This window comes from Sander vitreus, chromosome 17 (assembly GCF_031162955.1).
Source record: "Sander vitreus isolate 19-12246 chromosome 17, sanVit1, whole genome shotgun sequence".
Classification (NCBI taxonomy): Eukaryota; Metazoa; Chordata; class Actinopteri; order Perciformes; family Percidae; genus Sander; species Sander vitreus.
In genome coordinates, this window is record NC_135871.1 from 18271698 (window position 1) to 18289883 (window position 18186).

An 18186-nucleotide genomic window follows, 5' to 3' on the forward strand; every position below is an offset into this window, starting at 1 on the left:
CTAACATTTGTGACAGCACCAGTTCTCTCCAAGATCTCATCTATTTTCAGTTCAAATAATTCACAAAAATCCCACACTTGCATCACTAACACCCCATGAGAAATTTGGTCATGCAAGCCTTTTTTTTTTTTCGCTTCCAGACATTCTTTTCAATTCTGGGTACCTCGAGCATCCTCCACTGGCTCTACCACTTCAAAAACACACCTCATGAAAAAATCAGGAGGCCTGTCTGACATGTGTCCCCGTGCCCTGATGGCATGCCAACACCAAAGACCAGCATTGATTTTCTGTAATGTGGGGTCGGATTAGCCCTCTACAGGGATTAGCTGCCTGTGCAAGGCCTCGGGGTTCGCTATAAAACTAATAATTAATTTAAACAGCCGGGCCCATGGAAGGATACACTCATTGCACGTTTTCCAACATGAGGGGTGAGTATGAATGACGGACTGTCTGGCACTCTGTGAAAGGAACAGCTGTGTGTATTTATAGGCTTACTGTATATTCAACATGGTTCTGATGAGTACTGTCTTATAGTTGCACCTCTGCCACCACTACACTTTACTTATAGTTTACTCTACATATTAATATGTTATGTTAATTATAAGTATAAAACCATTAGGCTTGGTTTAATAACTTAAACTGTTGCATGGCCTCATCAGTAGCCAATTAAGATTGACAGGGAGGTGTTTAGCTGATAAACTCAAGCTGACAAGAACACATGCTCTTACGCTCACCATTCTGAAATCACAACAAAATAAAACATTTCCTTTATAGAATATACTGTAATATATTCTTTCTTTTGTTGACGGAAACCTGGCTGAAACCAGGGGACAACAGCGCCTTCTCTGAGCTCCTCCCCCCCGGCTGTTCTTTCCACAACTCCCCGTGCATGTCAGGTCGAGGCGGTGGGCTGGCCACTCTTTTCAAGGATGAGTACAGTTGCAGATTATTACCTGCATTCTGTTATACTACTTTTGAACTTCAGCTGTTTGTGGCTGATCTGGATTCTCCTGTGTTGTGTGGAATTATTTATCGGCCACCAAAACTCAACAAGGATTTTATATGCGAGTTCTTAGCTGATGTTGTTCCAAAATACGACAAGCTCCTGGTGTGTGGGGATTTCAATATTCACGTTTGTTGTCCCTCAAACCCATTTGCTAATGATTTTAAAACTCTTTTGAACTTAATCAATGTGTGGAAAGGCAGACACATCTTGGCCACACTTTGGATCTCATCATCTCCTATGGGCTTTCAGTTTCACTCAGTGAAATAACAGAAACTGGTATCTCAGATCACTTCCCCATCAGGTTTGAGATCAGTGTTCCTCCACCTGCTAGTAAGCCTGTATCCTCAGCTTCTAGGCGCCGCTGCATCACCTCCTCTTCAGCTGGAGAGTTTGCTTCTGCGTTCATGGGCTCTCAGTTCTATGTCATGAATGGTCTGGTCTCTCCCTCTTCCCCAGATAACATTCTCTCTGTGTTCCATTCCACAAGCATGGAAATCCTAGACTCTATTGCCCCTCATTGGATTAAAACTATTAAACCTAAGGCAGACCCCTGGCTAAATGAAACCGCAACACTGCAGACAAGCTGAACGAAGGTGGAAGAAGGACAATTTACAAGTATCACTGGGTTTATTAAGGGACTAGCTGAATACCAGAAGGCTGTGAAGGTGGCAAAGATGCATCTCTCTTCTGTCATAGCTAGCAGTTGCCATGAACCAAGAGTGTTATTTAATACTATTAACTCTGTCGTGAATCCATGCACCTCTGCTCCGACAGATGTTTCAATCAGTACATGTGAGAAGTTTCTCTGTTATTTTATCGACAAAGTAGCATCTGTCAGGCAACACGCCAGTGCTAATTTTAATGTGTTTGTACCTGCTGCTCCTGTGAACTTGCATGCTGTGTTTGAGGAATTTAAGCCAGTTTCTCTGAAGTTGCTTACTGAGGAAGTGCAACACATGAAACCTACCAACTGCCCCTTAGATATTGTTCCCATCAAAATGGTGAACAAGGTTTTTAAATAGCACCACTGGGTCGAGTTTACTTACTTTTTTAAATTCTTGTCTTAGTTCAGGTTCTGTCCCAGCTGTCTTTAAACTTGGTGTGGTCAGGCCCCTACTTAAGAAGCCTAATCTTGACCCCACAGTGTTGTCCAATTTTAGACCAGTCTCTCATCTGCCTTTTCTTTCAAAGGTTTTGGAAAAAGTTGCTTTCATAAAGTTACAAGCCTTTTTACAACAGAACTCTGAAAGAGTCTGCACTATTGAGAGTACACAATGATATTGCCTTGTCTGTAGATGCTTGGAGTCCTACTGTTGTAGTTCTTTTGGACCTCACAGCGGCTTTTGACACAGTGGACCATGCAGTCCTCCTCTCTCGCCTTGATCATTGTGTAGGCATCCGAGGCTCAGCACTTAAATGGTTTAGCTCCTATTTGGCAAATAGGAGCTTTTCTGTCATGATTGGTGACCTCTCCTCGTCAGCTGCTCCTCTCTCTTGTGGGGTACCCCAGGGTTCCATTCTTGGCCCCATTCTGTTTTCTTTATATATGTTGCCTTTAGGGGCTTGATAGGCAAGCACAACCTGTCATTTTGTTGTTATGCAGATGATTTGCAAATTTATTTGCCTATTAAAAGAAAATGACAGTGTCGCACTAAACTCCCTGCTTAGTTGTATTAATGATATTAAGTTGTGGCTTTCACAAAACTTTCTTAATTTGAACGAAGATAAAACTGAGCGTTTTATTTTCAGTACTTCAGGCACGCAAAATGGCCTAGCTTTGAGTTTGGGAGCTCTGGCATCATACACTAGGTCAGGAGTCAAAACTTTGGGGGTTACTTTTGATTGCAGCATGAAATTTGACAAGCAGATCAGTAATGTTGTTAGAATGCGCTTTTTCCAGCTTCGTCTCCTGGCTAAAGTTAAGCCTTTCCTGAGCAGGCACGACCTAGAAAAGGCTATTCATGCCTTTATTAGTTCAAGGTTGGATTACTGTAATGCTCTTTATGTTGGTCTGAATCAGACCTCCATCTCACACCTTCAAATTGTTCAAAATGCTGCTGCTCACTTTTTAACAAATACATTTAGACGTGCATACACCACTCCTGTTCTCTACACCAGTGGTTCCCAACCTTTTTTCCTTGGTGCCCCCCCTACTAATGTCTAAGAAAAGTTGAGCCCCCCCCCCTCCGAAACCGAAGTTGAGGTAACTCTCGAGATAGAGCCTTACTTTCTTTTTTGATACAGAGGAGTTATCAGCATTTTACGTTTCTCCGCCATGTTTCATTCATAAAATAGTGATGCCGTGGCAGCAGGAAAAATGAGGATGATAGCAGCTAGCAGCTGACCTGATGACAGCAAGGGTCACAGGTTAAGAGGTCCCAGAGGTTTGGCCTACTAAGTAGCCTGACTACAATTTTAAGCGAGAACAAAAATATACAGTTTTTATACAGACTTTTGTATACATTATATATTCTAGTGTATAATCAAAATTTGTTTAACTGTTTTTTTTTTACCAAACCAGATAAAGACTGGCGCACCCCCTCTGATCTTTGCCGCCCCCCTGAGGGGTCCCCGGACCCCAGGTTGGGAACCACTGCTCTACACCCTACATTGGCTTCCTGTGCATTTTAGAATAGATTTTAAGATATTATTGTTTGTTTTCAAGGCCTTAAATGGCCTGGCCCCGTATTTGTCCAAAAACTTTGCATGAGCACAACCGGTCATTGTGGTCTTCAAATCAGATGGTTTTAGAAGTCCCAAGGTCAAGGTATAAACGGTGGGGTGGTCAGGCTTTTGCGGTTGCTGCCCCGAGACTCTGGAACAAGTTACCCCATGCTATTCCCACTATTATGGATGTAGCTCTTTTTAGGTCCAAACTCAAACTATCAGACTGTTTAGATTGGCTTTTAATACGTAGTAATGGTGTGACAATTTCACTCTCCTGTTTCTTTGTAACCTTTTCTGATTTTACTGTGTTATATGTTTCATTCTTTTTATTGTATGATATGTTGTTTTATACTTGATCCCTGATGTAAAGCACTTTGGATACCTGTTGGTTGCTGTAAAGTGCTAAATAAATACATTTTGATTGATTGATAATATGAAGTCACAATATGTAGAGAAGAAAAACTTATGGGGAGTTACATTGGTACTATAATATAAGAAGTGTTGGAAAAGGAAGCATCCAAAGGAATAGGCTATACAAAACAAGGCTTGTCTCCACAAATTAAGCAATTCCCCTTTGAAGAAAGAAGAAACTTTATTATTCGTCACATACAATCTTACAGGACACAGTGTGGTGAAATTCACTCTCTGCATTTAACCCATCATAAGCATTAGAAGCAGTGGACAGCCAAATACAGCGTCCAGAGAGAAACTTGGGGTTCAGTGTCTCAACACTTTGACATGTGGCCAGAGGAGCCAGGGATTAAACCACCAATCTTGTGGTTGATGGCCAAACTACTCTACCTCTGAGCCACAGCCACCCAATGGGCCAATCACATAACTGCAGCACAGACTCATGGCAATGGTCTTGGTTGTTTACAGTTATTATGTTTCCAAATGTCTAAGAATTAATGTGGTAATATGTATTGACATTAAAATGTATATATATATATATATATACACTGTACACACACATTTAATACTACCCAAAACAACAAGGCTAAAGCTGTATGAAATAAATGTCTGAGGACGAATGTGCGTTTTACTTGAAGTGAAACAAAAACAATGAAAACCATCACAAGTTGAAGGATCTCTGTTATCACCCCCCTTCCTTTAACCTAGCTGCCAATAAGGGTTGCCATAGTCAGAGAAGGTGAAGGGATTTCTCCTTCTCTTCAAAAGACTTTGATCTGACTGACACACAAACGGCCCTCAGATCACAAGTCTACAGACCCTGTTGGGCCTCTCTGGCTGGTCTGCTTGTACATGTACACTTCATCCCTATGAGGATTCCTTGCCCTCCTCCCATTTCCCTTCGTCTTTCCCTTTATCCCATCCTTCTTCCTCCTCCTTCTCTGCCTCCTCCTTCTTCTCCTCTTCCTCCGCTGTTTGGTGTTTTAAAACATCTGAGTACAGACATGTTCTGAGCTTTGGAGGACCCAGGGGCCAGAGATCCAGACAGAAGGAGAAAATAAAAAAACTCTACAGTGCCCACGGTGCAAAAGCTATCTCACCATTATCACTGGGGAGAAACTCTTAAACATCACCAAACGTCTGGACAGACCGAGAAGATCAGAAAACTGTTTGGTCTGTTGTTCACATAATCATACTGTCAGCTAATGGTGCAGTCAGCGGCACAGTGGAATGATTTGAGTCAATGCATTTATCCTAATGGATAGACAGTGTTTTATATGGGAAAACAGAGAAAAAGAATATTGTACTACACAGACTGCTGGCCCCAAAATGGAAGGGTTGTTCTTTGTAGTTTTCCAGCACAGATGTGTCAACAGCATGGACATGAAACATGCCGTCACTGTTTCTTATCTCAATATGTCTCTGGGTGGAAAAGTGAGGCAACAGCTTACTAATGTCTTGCAGCCTGCCTGACCATTTAAACATATTTCCATGCTGATGGATGTCAGATGCAGACTCAAAAAAACCATAGCTCGCCCTTGATTTCTGAGCTCATTGCCAACTATAGTTTTCTAAAATTATTTCTGATGCTTCGTAAATGGAACAAGCAAAAGTATATATTAACAAGTTAAAATAATACAGAAAAGGGGAGAACAAGAGTGCAGCCGGGTGAGAGCACAGGGGCCGTTATCTCCAACAAATCTTCCGGCGGCTTGGACAGACAGTCAGTGGTTTTTATAAGTAAAAGCTGTGAAATATGTGAGTAAGTTTATCTGAAATGGAAACAGGAAATTAGTTACAGCTGTGCTGAGAATGTGGCACAGCTGTCCAGGGCCAGAGATGGTTTAGGCATTCTACAGGAGTGCACAAAAAAAAGTGGACTCCCCCACAAAGGCTGTTAGGAGCCTGAAATTGCAGAGCAAGCAAATAAGATGGCATGCATGTACTGTAGTTTATTACTTCAAGAGTGGCGAACCATGATTAAACCTGACTCAAATCATACAGGGTAAAAATTATTATATTAGTCCCTTGTCTTTAGCAAGATGTAACAGCAAATTATTTTAATAATCACGAGGCCTTCAAGAGCTGCTATCTCTAATAACAACTCTTCCAACTGCATTTTATGGCCATAACATTTTTCATGCAGCCCTTTTAAAAAAATCATCCCCTAAAATTTAAAACATGGCATGAACTGCAATTATCCTCTAAAATCTTGGCACGAATACACCCATGTATCTGTCTTCACTTTTCACCCCTGGGCCTTCTAGAATAGACTTAGAGATTGAAAGCCATGAAGTGACCAAAACTGCCTGGACCATACCAAAGGAAGCTCCTTTGTTCCTCTTCCAAAACAGGCTCCAAACCTTCTTTTTTCCATTTGGGAGGCAGCCAAGGGAAGTAGAAGTATGGCGGCCCCTCTCCATGCTCTGTTCTAATATGTTCCATGCCTTCCAGTTGCTTACATCATCAATCTGGGAGATGGCTAAGTGTGATGGGCTGAACATAAACAGTGCTTGAGTTATGGTCTAAAAGAGGCACAGGTTGTGTCTCAAACATAAGTTTGTGCCCCATTTCCCTTTTTTATGAGAAGACACTCATACGGAGAGGTCCAAATCGCTGGCGCAGCGAGCAGAAGGAGAGGATTGGAGAAAAAGAAGCCGCTGTACAATGTCAAAATGTACCAACATTATCAATTTCAAGCAGCAAGCTGGTTATTGACAGTTGAGTGCCAGGCCTTATCATCTCTCTTTTAATGCTTGTTTAAAAATACACACCCTCATGTCAAAACCTGAGTACACATTAACTCTCCCCAAATCGTCTACTTACTAAACATGTCACTACTGAATTATACATCTGACTTTTTCCCCCTCTCATATTTACATGGTGTTTCGGCAGAATATGTGTAGTAGTTGTAAAGTATTTAATAAGTGTTTAAATATGTACGAGAGTCAAGATCTTAGCCATTGCAAGCACTGCACAGTAGATGTTTACGCAATATCAAAAGACTCTATGCCTGTCAAAATGAGTAAGACATATGGATAGTTTGTTTTTCACTTGCCAAAATAGAAAAGGGAGTATGTCCACTTGGGCCCCATCAGGTCAAATCATAACGATCCATCACTGGCTTTGCACTCTGCTAAAACGCTAAGGAAACATATTGTAGATTTTAAGACCCTTTTTATTCAGCCAGACTGTGTACTAAAACTAATTGGATTTCTGTCAATGGAAAAAATATATCCCTAGAACAGCTTTGAACTCAATAGCTCTGACTATCCAACTGCACATGAGGGAGTGGGACCTTGCCACATGCCAAGCACCAGGGAGGAAAATTAAATCGGTGGTCAACATAAAATATTAAAATAGCATGGTATCGAATTTTTGAAAAATGATGTCAGGGCGGCTCATTATGGCCAGCAAGGCAGTGAATTAAGCTATATTTAGTGGGTGATAATTGAAATCATAGCTGTAGTCATTACCACTGACAAGTTTCTAAATAATACCCAATAAATCCCCTCTTTTTAGCAAGGTCCCTGTGACAGCTGGCAGTGCAGAAAAATATAAAGTAGAGAAACAGAATCTCTTTTCCTTTCTTTCCTCTCTCCCTCACACACACACACACACACACACACACACACACACACACACACACACACACACACCCCTCCCAAGTCTTCTTTCTCTCTCTCTCTCTTTCTTAGAGCCAATAAAATGTCAGCCTTTATTCTCCTCCTCCAAAGTGTTGGCTAGATGTCAGCAGACCCTTCTAAAGCTCTGCCACTGCAAGCTGAAGGCCTGTAAATCTCTGTGTCAGTGGCACGCCATCCGTCTTGGGATATACAATAAAAAATGTGACGCAGTCATAAAAGGAATGGCATCGCTGCCCAGTATATATAATGTGAACAAAAGAAACATAAAGATGTTCCATTCCATTCAGAATCCGAAACCACAAGATGGCCTTATATTGAAGAACAGAGGAGGATGTGGATTGCCCTAGAAGGTTGATGGCAGCTCCTGACAGTGATTAACAGATGGTTCCACTGCCATCAGTGGACTTTAGTTGTGTTTTAACAGAGAGATAAAGATTTATACCATATATGTTATACTGAGGTTAAAGGAATTGTGCAGCTGATAGACTGGCTGCTCGACTCTGCAGCCAATGCCTGTTATAGCTTATTCCCCTGTGGCATAGACCTCCATTGTTATTGTTAAAAAAATATTTAAAAAAACATCATCAGTGAGCCACACTGTTGCAGTGGTTGACATTTTCCTTCATTATAAATAGGGAACTGTAATGTATTCAGATTCAATCCCACCTACACTGTCCTGCAGCTGTAGATCTTCACATCATCCGCCGTTGAAAACAGTTCCAGACAAATGCACTATTTACTTGTGTTTTAGTACAATTTGCTTAGAACTAGTGCCCAGCTGTTTTAGAAAATCACAGAGCCGTTTTGAAAGATAAATCTATATATTTGTGACCCACTTTTACAAGAAGATATACATCTTCAGTAGGTATGAGTGCCACAGACAGGGTAGGGAAGTTGAAAGTAAACGGACAACCGCACGGTTGGTTTTGGTCTTTTCACTGAATTTGTTGATAATCCTTAAAAAATTTTGCATCATACTATTCCAGTGAATTTGGTCAGTTAAGTAAATATCTGCAAACACAGACAAGAGTCTACCAAGTTTATCTTCATTATTAGTTGCTTGACACCCTCAACGGCTGTCTCTTGAGAGAATTGATGTATAACTTGCTGTTGCATAAATGTGCACTTCTGCAAAGCTGTGGGCAACATCAAGGATTGTTGCGCAGTGTTACCGGATCGTTTGTTGCCATGGTAATACTCGCAACTTCCTTAAACAAGCCTGGCAGAAGAAGTAAGAAAATACTTTCAACTGCATTAAATAATGCACGAATGAAATCACATCAACCTTGCAAGAACCGGCAAGCTGGAAGACCTTGATTGTGCAATTACTCCACTTAGCCTATTCATTTAGCTGTTTTTGTTCTTACTGTCAAGGTAAATAATGCTGGATGTGAAAGTGTGGTTTTCTTTTAAAACCTACATAAAAACATTTCCAATGAGAAAAAAATCTGCAGTTAAACATCTTCCCTTCACGCAACTTTTTATTAAAGCAAATTTAGCTGAAGAGTGAAAAAACATTGCGGGACACAGAAAACACAAAAACAAAACAATGGACGTTGGTTGCAATTTGTGGAAGAGCTTTCAATCATTTATAAGTTGTCCATTTTACATTGGAAGATTGTTGTCTTAATTGACTTAATGCAGAGATAGGTTCTATGTCAGATGCCTATAGTGTAACATATCTGGATTTTACAGATCTATCCAAAGGCATTAAAATGGAGATTATCCAAACTGTCCAAAATCTAATCTCATTTCAATGACTTGAGCCATCACATTCCACACATATGATTTTGGTAATAGCACAAATGACTCTTTACTTCTTCACTAAAGGATTCAGTAGCTCTGGCTCTCTGTTGGCACTGTGTTAACCATCCTCAACAGCGAGGAAGGTGTTTGCAACAATCACATAAAAGATAACGTTGATATAACCTCAAATTGGAGAGATGAGGGAACAAGACAAGCTATCCATTAGGCATAACATCCTTAGCTCTATGTCATCCCATCACTTTCCCAGGAGTAGTACATAATTTAAAAAAAACATCCCAGTGAAAATTAAAAAAGGTTGGGTTTTTTTCCCCTCCAATACCATAGAATAATATTTTGTTATCAATGTCCTTGATATGAATAACTTATTTGCTGCCAGACCTCTCATCTCTCGGTTTTAAATCTCTTAGGGCTGGGAGAGCTCTGCATCCTCCTTAATTTATGAGACACAGATGAGGTTATCCTAGAATATCGGCCTAAACAGGCCTGATAGATCGGATATGGAATGTATTTCCTCAGCAGAACACAGTACGCCACCACTATTACCATACACACACACACACACACACACACACACACACACACACACACACACACACACACACACACACACACACACACTACACTTCCAGTTAAGTGATTTGAGGACTTCATACTGCCAATGTTTCATCTCCTCTCCTCCTAACTGACACTTTATCTGCATACCGGCATCTCCAAAGATTGAACACTTAGGTAAGACAATGACAAGCTCTCTTGCCGTTGTCACTTCTCATTCTAGGACTGGTCTCATGCCTCTTACTGGGCTTCTGCCAATAACAGACCTCTCTCCCCCCCACCCCCCCCCCCTCCCCATCACCATCAAACAACCAGAGTCTACCTAGCTTGGATAGAAAAGGAGCACTTGATGTCTGTGACACTCATTTGTCAATTAGCAGGCCCCTTCCCGTGTTGACATACAGCAACTTGAAAGACAGAGCGGTGCCTGTGATGGATTAAGAGAGACAGATGAGTGAGGCATGAGCAGCGGAGTAATACTGTAATGTTCTTTAGATATGAATATAAAACGACACAGCTGACAGGCCATACAAGGTTTTATTTCATTTCTCAGTGTACCAGGCCTCCCTACTTTGTCTTCTTTGTTCTCTTTTCATCAGACTACTTACATCTCATTTTGACAGCCAGGCGACATTTAGAGCACTTTCGTTTTAAAACACGAGTTAGCATACTTGATTTGTCATTAAAATGCAAAACGCCTGCCATCACCAACATAGCCTGGGTGAGCACATACCCCCTCAGACACATGCACACACAAACTGTACACACACACACACACACACACACACACACACACACACACACACACAAACAAACACACATACTGTACAGACACATACACACGTAGCTGAGGTTAATCTGCAATGCAAAAGTCCAATGTGGACTCCTCTGTCTTAATGGCAGGCTGAATTTCAACTTAAAAATCTAATATCAGGAGTTCATATACTACTCATTCTTATAAGTATAAATTATTTAAAGTTATCTGTGTTCAGAAATGTAAAAGGCACCTGTCTCTTTACCAAAAACTGACCATGTCTGCAATAATATAATTAATTTAAATGCATTACTTCTAACTGTAACAGTTGTGTGTGACACACTGGGTGAAAGGACAAAATAGCAGATTGATACGCAAGTTAATTAAGGATCGCCATTAAAAGCATTATTTGTGTTACCAACAAGATGTGTTTTTCTTTTGTTGTTCGGTATGACCGTAGACAGAATACAGGTCAACCACAGCAGGAGAATGTTACCAATGATGGAGGAGAGAGTCAAGTACCAGTGTTACAAGTTAACTGGTTTCCCCGTTAACCGGTGACTTTCCTCTGAATGCATCAATGGTTGTTTGAAGTAATTGCAATAGAAATTCAGAGCATACTTATCAAATTTGTTTTGGCCTTTAGTGAAAAAAAATTTCAATCACATACAGGATTTGACACAACACTATTGTACATAAATCATTTCTGATCAAATAACTAATCCAGTTTACCACCAAACTCCTTCTCATTTCAGATTTGCATATGAGTGAGTATACAGTGAATATACAGTACAGGTCATACAGTCTCAACACATTTGCAAAAGATTGATTTGGTCTTGGAAGAGCTTTTTACACTTACTTCTACAATATTTTACCACAATAAAACAGAATATAAGAAATACCTTTTGTCATAATGCAATTCAGTAACAACAAACTACTGCCACCAAAACAATCAGAGTTAAATCAACACCTCTCTGACACAGTTGCACCAAAACGACATATGCTAAAGGTGGGCATTATTGCAAGGCTGTTTTATTGTAATAGTTTAGTTAGTACATTTTAAGCACTACACTTTAAATGTTCCGCTGTAGGTATTGTTTAACAGATGGGATCAACTGGAATGACCAGCATTATGAATAACTATTGCAAATATTTGACAGTTGTTTGTAACATTTTACATGCAATTTAACATTACATGCGCAGTAATCGGTATCACGTGATGACAAGTGGTGGGCAGATCTAATTAGCTAAAACAAATCTTATTGAAATAGAGCTGGTTTCACTTATAGGTTAGGCCTGAGGTTTCAAAAATGTTGCCATTGAACAAATGTTATTTGTTTATTAAGATGCTATGTCAGATCTGAGAAGAAAGGCTGTCACTATTCTAACAACATTAGGATGTATCCTGTGACTCACAGACATGTGTCCTCCTCAAACCTCCTGTGTCCACGGCGGCAACACTGCAAGTAACAGATGTAGACACCCATAGTACACCCCAGTCACAGAGAGGAATAATGTCAAGACAGCACATGCTCACTCACTGCATTGTGTACACACCTGACCTGGAACAAAGTGGACGACACAATACTATCCAAGCCCGTCCCGAGACAGAAATCTCACTGTGAGCCACACTTCTCAACACATTGATGAGACAGGCTGACACTGCAGCACACAGAGGGAGAGGTGTGGGTGTGACAGCCCGCTACCATAATTTTACCCTGCCATTACCTGCCCAGCCACTCACAGTTATGCTCACAGATGCACACTGTGCAAACATGCACAAGAATGCACACACACATAAGCATATGTGCGACACACACAGCAACACACCAGGACTCAGTTAAAGGTGATGCCAGTACATTTCTTCTCCTTGTGACTCCTTGTCAGGTTGCTGGATGAGTGTTGTCAATTGAGCTGACAGAAATAAGCATATTAGCTACAACAAACTCTGGCAATGTCTCTCTCTCGATTTGAGTCAAGCAGCATAAAGAAGTGCTTGACGCTGAAGGCAGTCCAGCGAGTCTCAATAACATGTGCATCTGTTAATACCTGGTTTATTTGAGCTGACACTGAAACAAGGTCATTGTGTCAATACACAAATGTCTCTACTATCTGATACGTAATGTCACATAGAATATTCCTGAATGTTTAAGCTAGGAGATAAATAATTATATAATATTGTGATATAAGGCTTAAAGATATATTAATACTAAATCCAGCTCTGTGCCATAGCAGTGTGGGCAGTGTGTTAAGATAACGGGTACGGAGCTCCTGGCAAAGCAAAGCAGCAAAGGTCTGCTGAGATCCGCTGGATGACACAAAACATGTCACGTAAGGAGGTCCGCTGAGTACCTCCATGCACTGTCACCAAGGAGGTAAGCCAAACACTGTTCAACACACTGCCCACACAAAGATGACACAGAGCTGGTTTAAAATCCCTTTGTATCCCTTTAATATGTTAATATAATCTGTGATTCTGGACAATGTTATATTGCAATGAAGCTTAAATGTTGTCTTTTCTTGATATTTAAGACTCCGTTATAGTGAGCATGATACAGTCATCAGAATCCGGCAATAATTGCTTAAAAATACAGTGTTAGGTGAAAAACTAAATAAATATATTGCCATATAATAAAACTAACACATTTAGGCCTATTTGATATGTGGATGATTCATATATTTACTACAAGGGAAAAGTGTGCCTTTACATTTATTTTAGCCATAATAAGTTACATCTGCTATTTAAATGTGACATTTACTAGCCAATTTTGAATGGATTACGCTAATATCTAGCTTTCTGTGTATTCCTAAAAAAGGATTTATAATGAGGCTAACTGTTTTCAGCATGACAGCCATCTTGAAGGAAAGCCCACCAGTTAGAAAAACAAGCAAAGAAAAATTATGTTTGAAAATATTATGCCAAATAAATATTGAATGTTTTGAAGCGGTGTTGGTTTGTGCTAATTTCCTTAAGTGATCACAAAAACAGAGTAGTGTGTGGTATTATTTCAGGACAGGTTAAACTGCACACTCAACAAGTACCAGTATCTTACTGAAAATATTGTAAACTTTTTATGTCAAGATATTGTGTCAAAAACATATATTAGGACATTTAATTGTGTCCTTACCACCAAACTCAAAGAGCTTGGTGGAAAAAACCTCAGGAGCTTTTCTCCATTAAGCTGCGAGTCCTGGGCCTCTAAGGTGCATTCTTATGGGGATCAAAACTACTGAGGGGGCTGCTATGCCTTAGTTAGCATATAACTTTATCACATGTTGAGCTGCTTTTTGAATTTCACAGCTCCCCCCACCCATAACCTCCAAATGTTGACATGTAAGCACCTACAGACACCAATTGCAACAGAGAACGAATTTAGGAGAGAATAGTGGATATAGGTCCGCAATGTGAGTGTGTGTATGGTGGAAATGCTAGTATAACTGCCCTAGCAGGTCAGTAATGTATACTTTATAGCTATGGGTAGAGATACAGTTTTTCAATGTGAGCCATTTAAACACACTGTCTACAAGAGAAAAAGATGAAGCACTATGTAACAGATCATTTTGCCCACTAACAAACCATTAATCAATAGTCCACTGATATCAGCCCCAATTGGTTCAAGGACCACTTCATTGCTTCTGCACCGCTTCTCTGCCCATACCACCCTTTGAAGTTTAGTAATGATATCTGACATCTGAGATTAGCCAAACTGAAAATTACTAATGAATTACTAATATCGAAGTCATAAAAATTTGATTCTAAACATCAAGTCCTTAATGTGATGGGTTCAAAGGTGAGAAACATAATGCCAGCCTTGATCTCTCTGAAAGCAACACACAAGGGTTGTTTCAGTCATATTTCATAAAGCTTTTTGCAAGACATTACTTCCACTAAGGTAACACCAAGATATCTATTATTTGACCAAGTATTTTGTACCATGCACATAGCAGTCATGATCTAATAGAAAACATCCTGTTTAAACAATACAGAATGTCTACCAGTTACTGCAAGTTGACATGAACATCTTGCTTACTTACTTACTTACTTACTTTGATAACACTAATATGGAAATACTTCTGATCACCCACTCCAGCATTAACTGAATGTGGATGCTGAAAGTGGCTGATTACATTTGAAACCAAAAGTAGAGGAATGAATACAATTCCATTCAGCAAATGTTGGTTTTTCAATTCAGGTATGTGAACAAGCATCACAACAGTTCCTTATAGATACATAGATGCAGGGTAACCACTGACCACCTTTTTGTGGGGTCATATACTTGTCAAAGGTCATACAGAATGCTAAATGCTAAATGTTGTAATACAATAAATATACCAACACTAAGCAAGACTAATACATACTAATACAACAATGTTTTTTTACAACCTATGTCTTATTGTCATAACATCCGGCCATCATGTCCGTTAGTTATGATGACGTTCACAAACTTGTCCTTTTTCATGAATATTTACCACCACCATTTACATTTGCATTCGCATGAACTGGGGTAGACGCTCCATATTCATGCCCCATCTTGAAATACATTAGCCGGTAAGGGACATACAGGACATACTGCTCCGCCTTTCGCGTTTTCGCTGTCACATGATAAACTCACAGGTGCTGCTAATGCTGCTAATGGGTATCGTAGCTTCCCGGCCCCGGCAAGTTTGAAGAAGGAAACATGGAGGACCACACATATCAAAATTCAAATTTCAGGAACAGGAGTCTTCTTCTTCACCCAGAAAATGAAAAAGGATATTGAAAAGAGCAAGAGACCGAAGGCTACCGTAGCTGTAATACGTACTTTGAACTGTGTGGCGCAAGAGAGTTGATTGCGATATATGATCTCAACGCTAGAAATTCCTACACATTGCACCTTTAAAGGCACTTCAACCATGTGTTTATTAATTTATTTATCCACTGACCAGAAACCGATTTTTCCAGCGGGTCTGAACACTGTATGTGACACAATGTAAATCAGCTAAATTGAGAACTCCACATTTCCAGCGCTGCCTGCAATAAAGTGTCTCTATTGAGACAGCTCCATGGCCTGACAAAAAGGGTTCAGAAACAAAAGCACCTTATAACTATCATCTCCTTTCTTTTACATGCCAGATCAACTGTGCTAGTCCTGCTGTTGAAATGGCAGCTGCCATGAGGTGTTCCTTCATGTGCTGACAGAGGAATCTTTCCTTCCATTTGCCCCCAAATTAGCATGTCACATTTATCGATCACTCCTTCTATCCTGCCCTGGCGTGGCACCAGCCCAGCTCTAACACTCATTCAGCTCTTTGATGTCATGATGTCACTCTGACCACATATAGATCGAGGGCGCACATTCAATTGCACCTGATGTAAGGATGTATGTATGTCTCCCAGTAACAGACAGAGAGAGAAGGACAGAGACAGACATAGCATATGCATCCAGATGATTACATGTTTGTCGCCTTTGCATCTGTCATCTACCTGAGCTGATTGAAGCTTAGATCCAGCCTTCTAGCAAACTGGCCATATGCGTCTCCAAGGAAGTCTGGAATGTCCTTGCAGTCATGTCCGATGTAGGAAATCTTTAAGAATAAAACAAAAAATAAAACTGAGAGATGTGTGAGATAAGTAGAAATAATACACCGACACCCCTGACATAAACAAAATAAAATAGTTTCAGGACACCCCACCTTTAAAACGGAAAATCATTTTCATTATTTTTGAATGCCATAGGATGCTATACATCAGTTAACCCCACAGTTAGGACGTAGGAATAGAAGTGTGTAACTGAAACCATACTATTGATTTTGCAAAGATACAATCATTTTCTATAGGCTTCCCAATGATCATTGTACACTGCATATTACTACACTTTATGACATGATATTGCTGCAGCTTGGAGGCATTTTTTCTAGTAACGTCAGCTACAGTATACGGAACCGGTGATGTCGAAGTAAACAAAACCCGTATACATTAAGCACCGGGAAACCCCACAGTCACTGATAACGTCTCGCCTAAATGCGGGGTGGGGGAGAGTCCGACAGAAACTTTCCAAAACAAACTTACTTGAGTCCCATTTAAAGCGACCAACGACTCGTTATGTGCCATAACTTTCTCCTGAGGCTGACAGCTCGAGCTCGGTGACTGTGTTTTTAAGATACGCTATCCAAAGTTAAGTTAATATCCAAAGTCCTGTTCAAGAAACCCGCTGCTGTCAACATGAATAAATTGTGATGAGAAATTGTGTTTGTGGATATACCCCGGCTACTTTTGAAATCTACTGGCGCTTTCCAATTGACGTTACAGTTTCCGCGTGCCGTTTCAATCAGCTGACCTGTTGTGCGGAAGCGCCAGCGAAGCATGTGAACACAGTGTTTGTTACAAATAAAATCTGAGTGGTGCCTTGCTGCAGACTAAGCGAGTAATGCCTAAAAAAACCTATTGGATTTAACGTAAGTTAAATCACCTTAACATTTTAAAGAAAGCAATTGTTTTTTTGTAGGCTATAACAAACAGCCAGATAAGACCATCAGCACCTGTTGAAAAGCATCAGTAATACACCTTTTCGAAGATACCAGTGGTGTAAGAAGTATTCAGATCCTTTACTTTACTAATAACACACTGTAAAAAATACTCTTTTTACTCTAGTAGTTCTGCATTTATTTAAGTATGCACAGGAAAATGTACTTAAAGTATTAAAAGTAAAAGTAGGCTACTCAATGCAAAAACACCCTCACTTTAGAAACTGGAAACAATCAAAAATAATTATGTCAATCGACTAATTATTTCAGCTGTAGGCTACTTTACACTTATACTGTACATCATATTTTATAAAGGAGTGTTTTTTTGTGTGCAAAAATCTTAATTGGTAAAGTAACTAGTAACTAAAGCTGTCAGATGTATTGGAGTAAAAAGTACAATATTTCTCTCTGAAATGTAGTGGAGTAGAAGTAGAAAGTGGCATGAAAAGAAAAGACTCGAGTAAAGTACAAGTACCTACAATGTGTACATATACAGTACTTGAGTAAATGTTTAGCTAAATTCCACCACTGGTAGGCGATACCACTTAGCCTACCAAGAGAAGTTATAATGTCTCATTATATAATTCAACAGTCCATTAAATTAAGCTCAGCGTTAGTTCATGCAGGACACAGAAGTCATACGCCCGCTGATTGAATTATCATTCCTATCAGACACACACCAATCACAGCCATTCTCACATCAAGGCGGTCCTTTTAAATGTGACTCCCTCCTCAGTGATCCCTGCTACACTGATGCTGCTTAACTCGCTGCTGCTGCTGCTGCTGCAGCAATGCTTTGCCTCCACCACCTTCCAAGTTCAGAGTCCTAACATGACCCACAATTTAAAATAGTTTTCAATGTCTTTCTTTTGGCTCAC

General features: G+C 40.1%; 1 protein-coding gene across 1 annotated transcript in view; it reads right to left on the reverse strand.

Annotated features, from left to right (window-relative positions):
• lrmda (leucine rich melanocyte differentiation associated) overlaps positions 1-16945 on the reverse strand; it is a 212019-nt gene extending 195074 nt beyond the window's left edge. Inside the window, exons 1-2 of the mRNA XM_078273595.1 lie at positions 16854-16945; positions 16269-16369 (exon numbers count right to left, since the gene is read on the reverse strand). Of these exons, the coding sequence (XP_078129721.1) occupies positions 16269-16369; positions 16854-16895 (143 nt within the window). The 5' untranslated portion in view covers positions 16896-16945. The remainder of the gene's footprint in view (positions 1-16268; positions 16370-16853) is intronic.
• Between the last annotated feature and the right edge of the window lie 1241 nt (positions 16946-18186).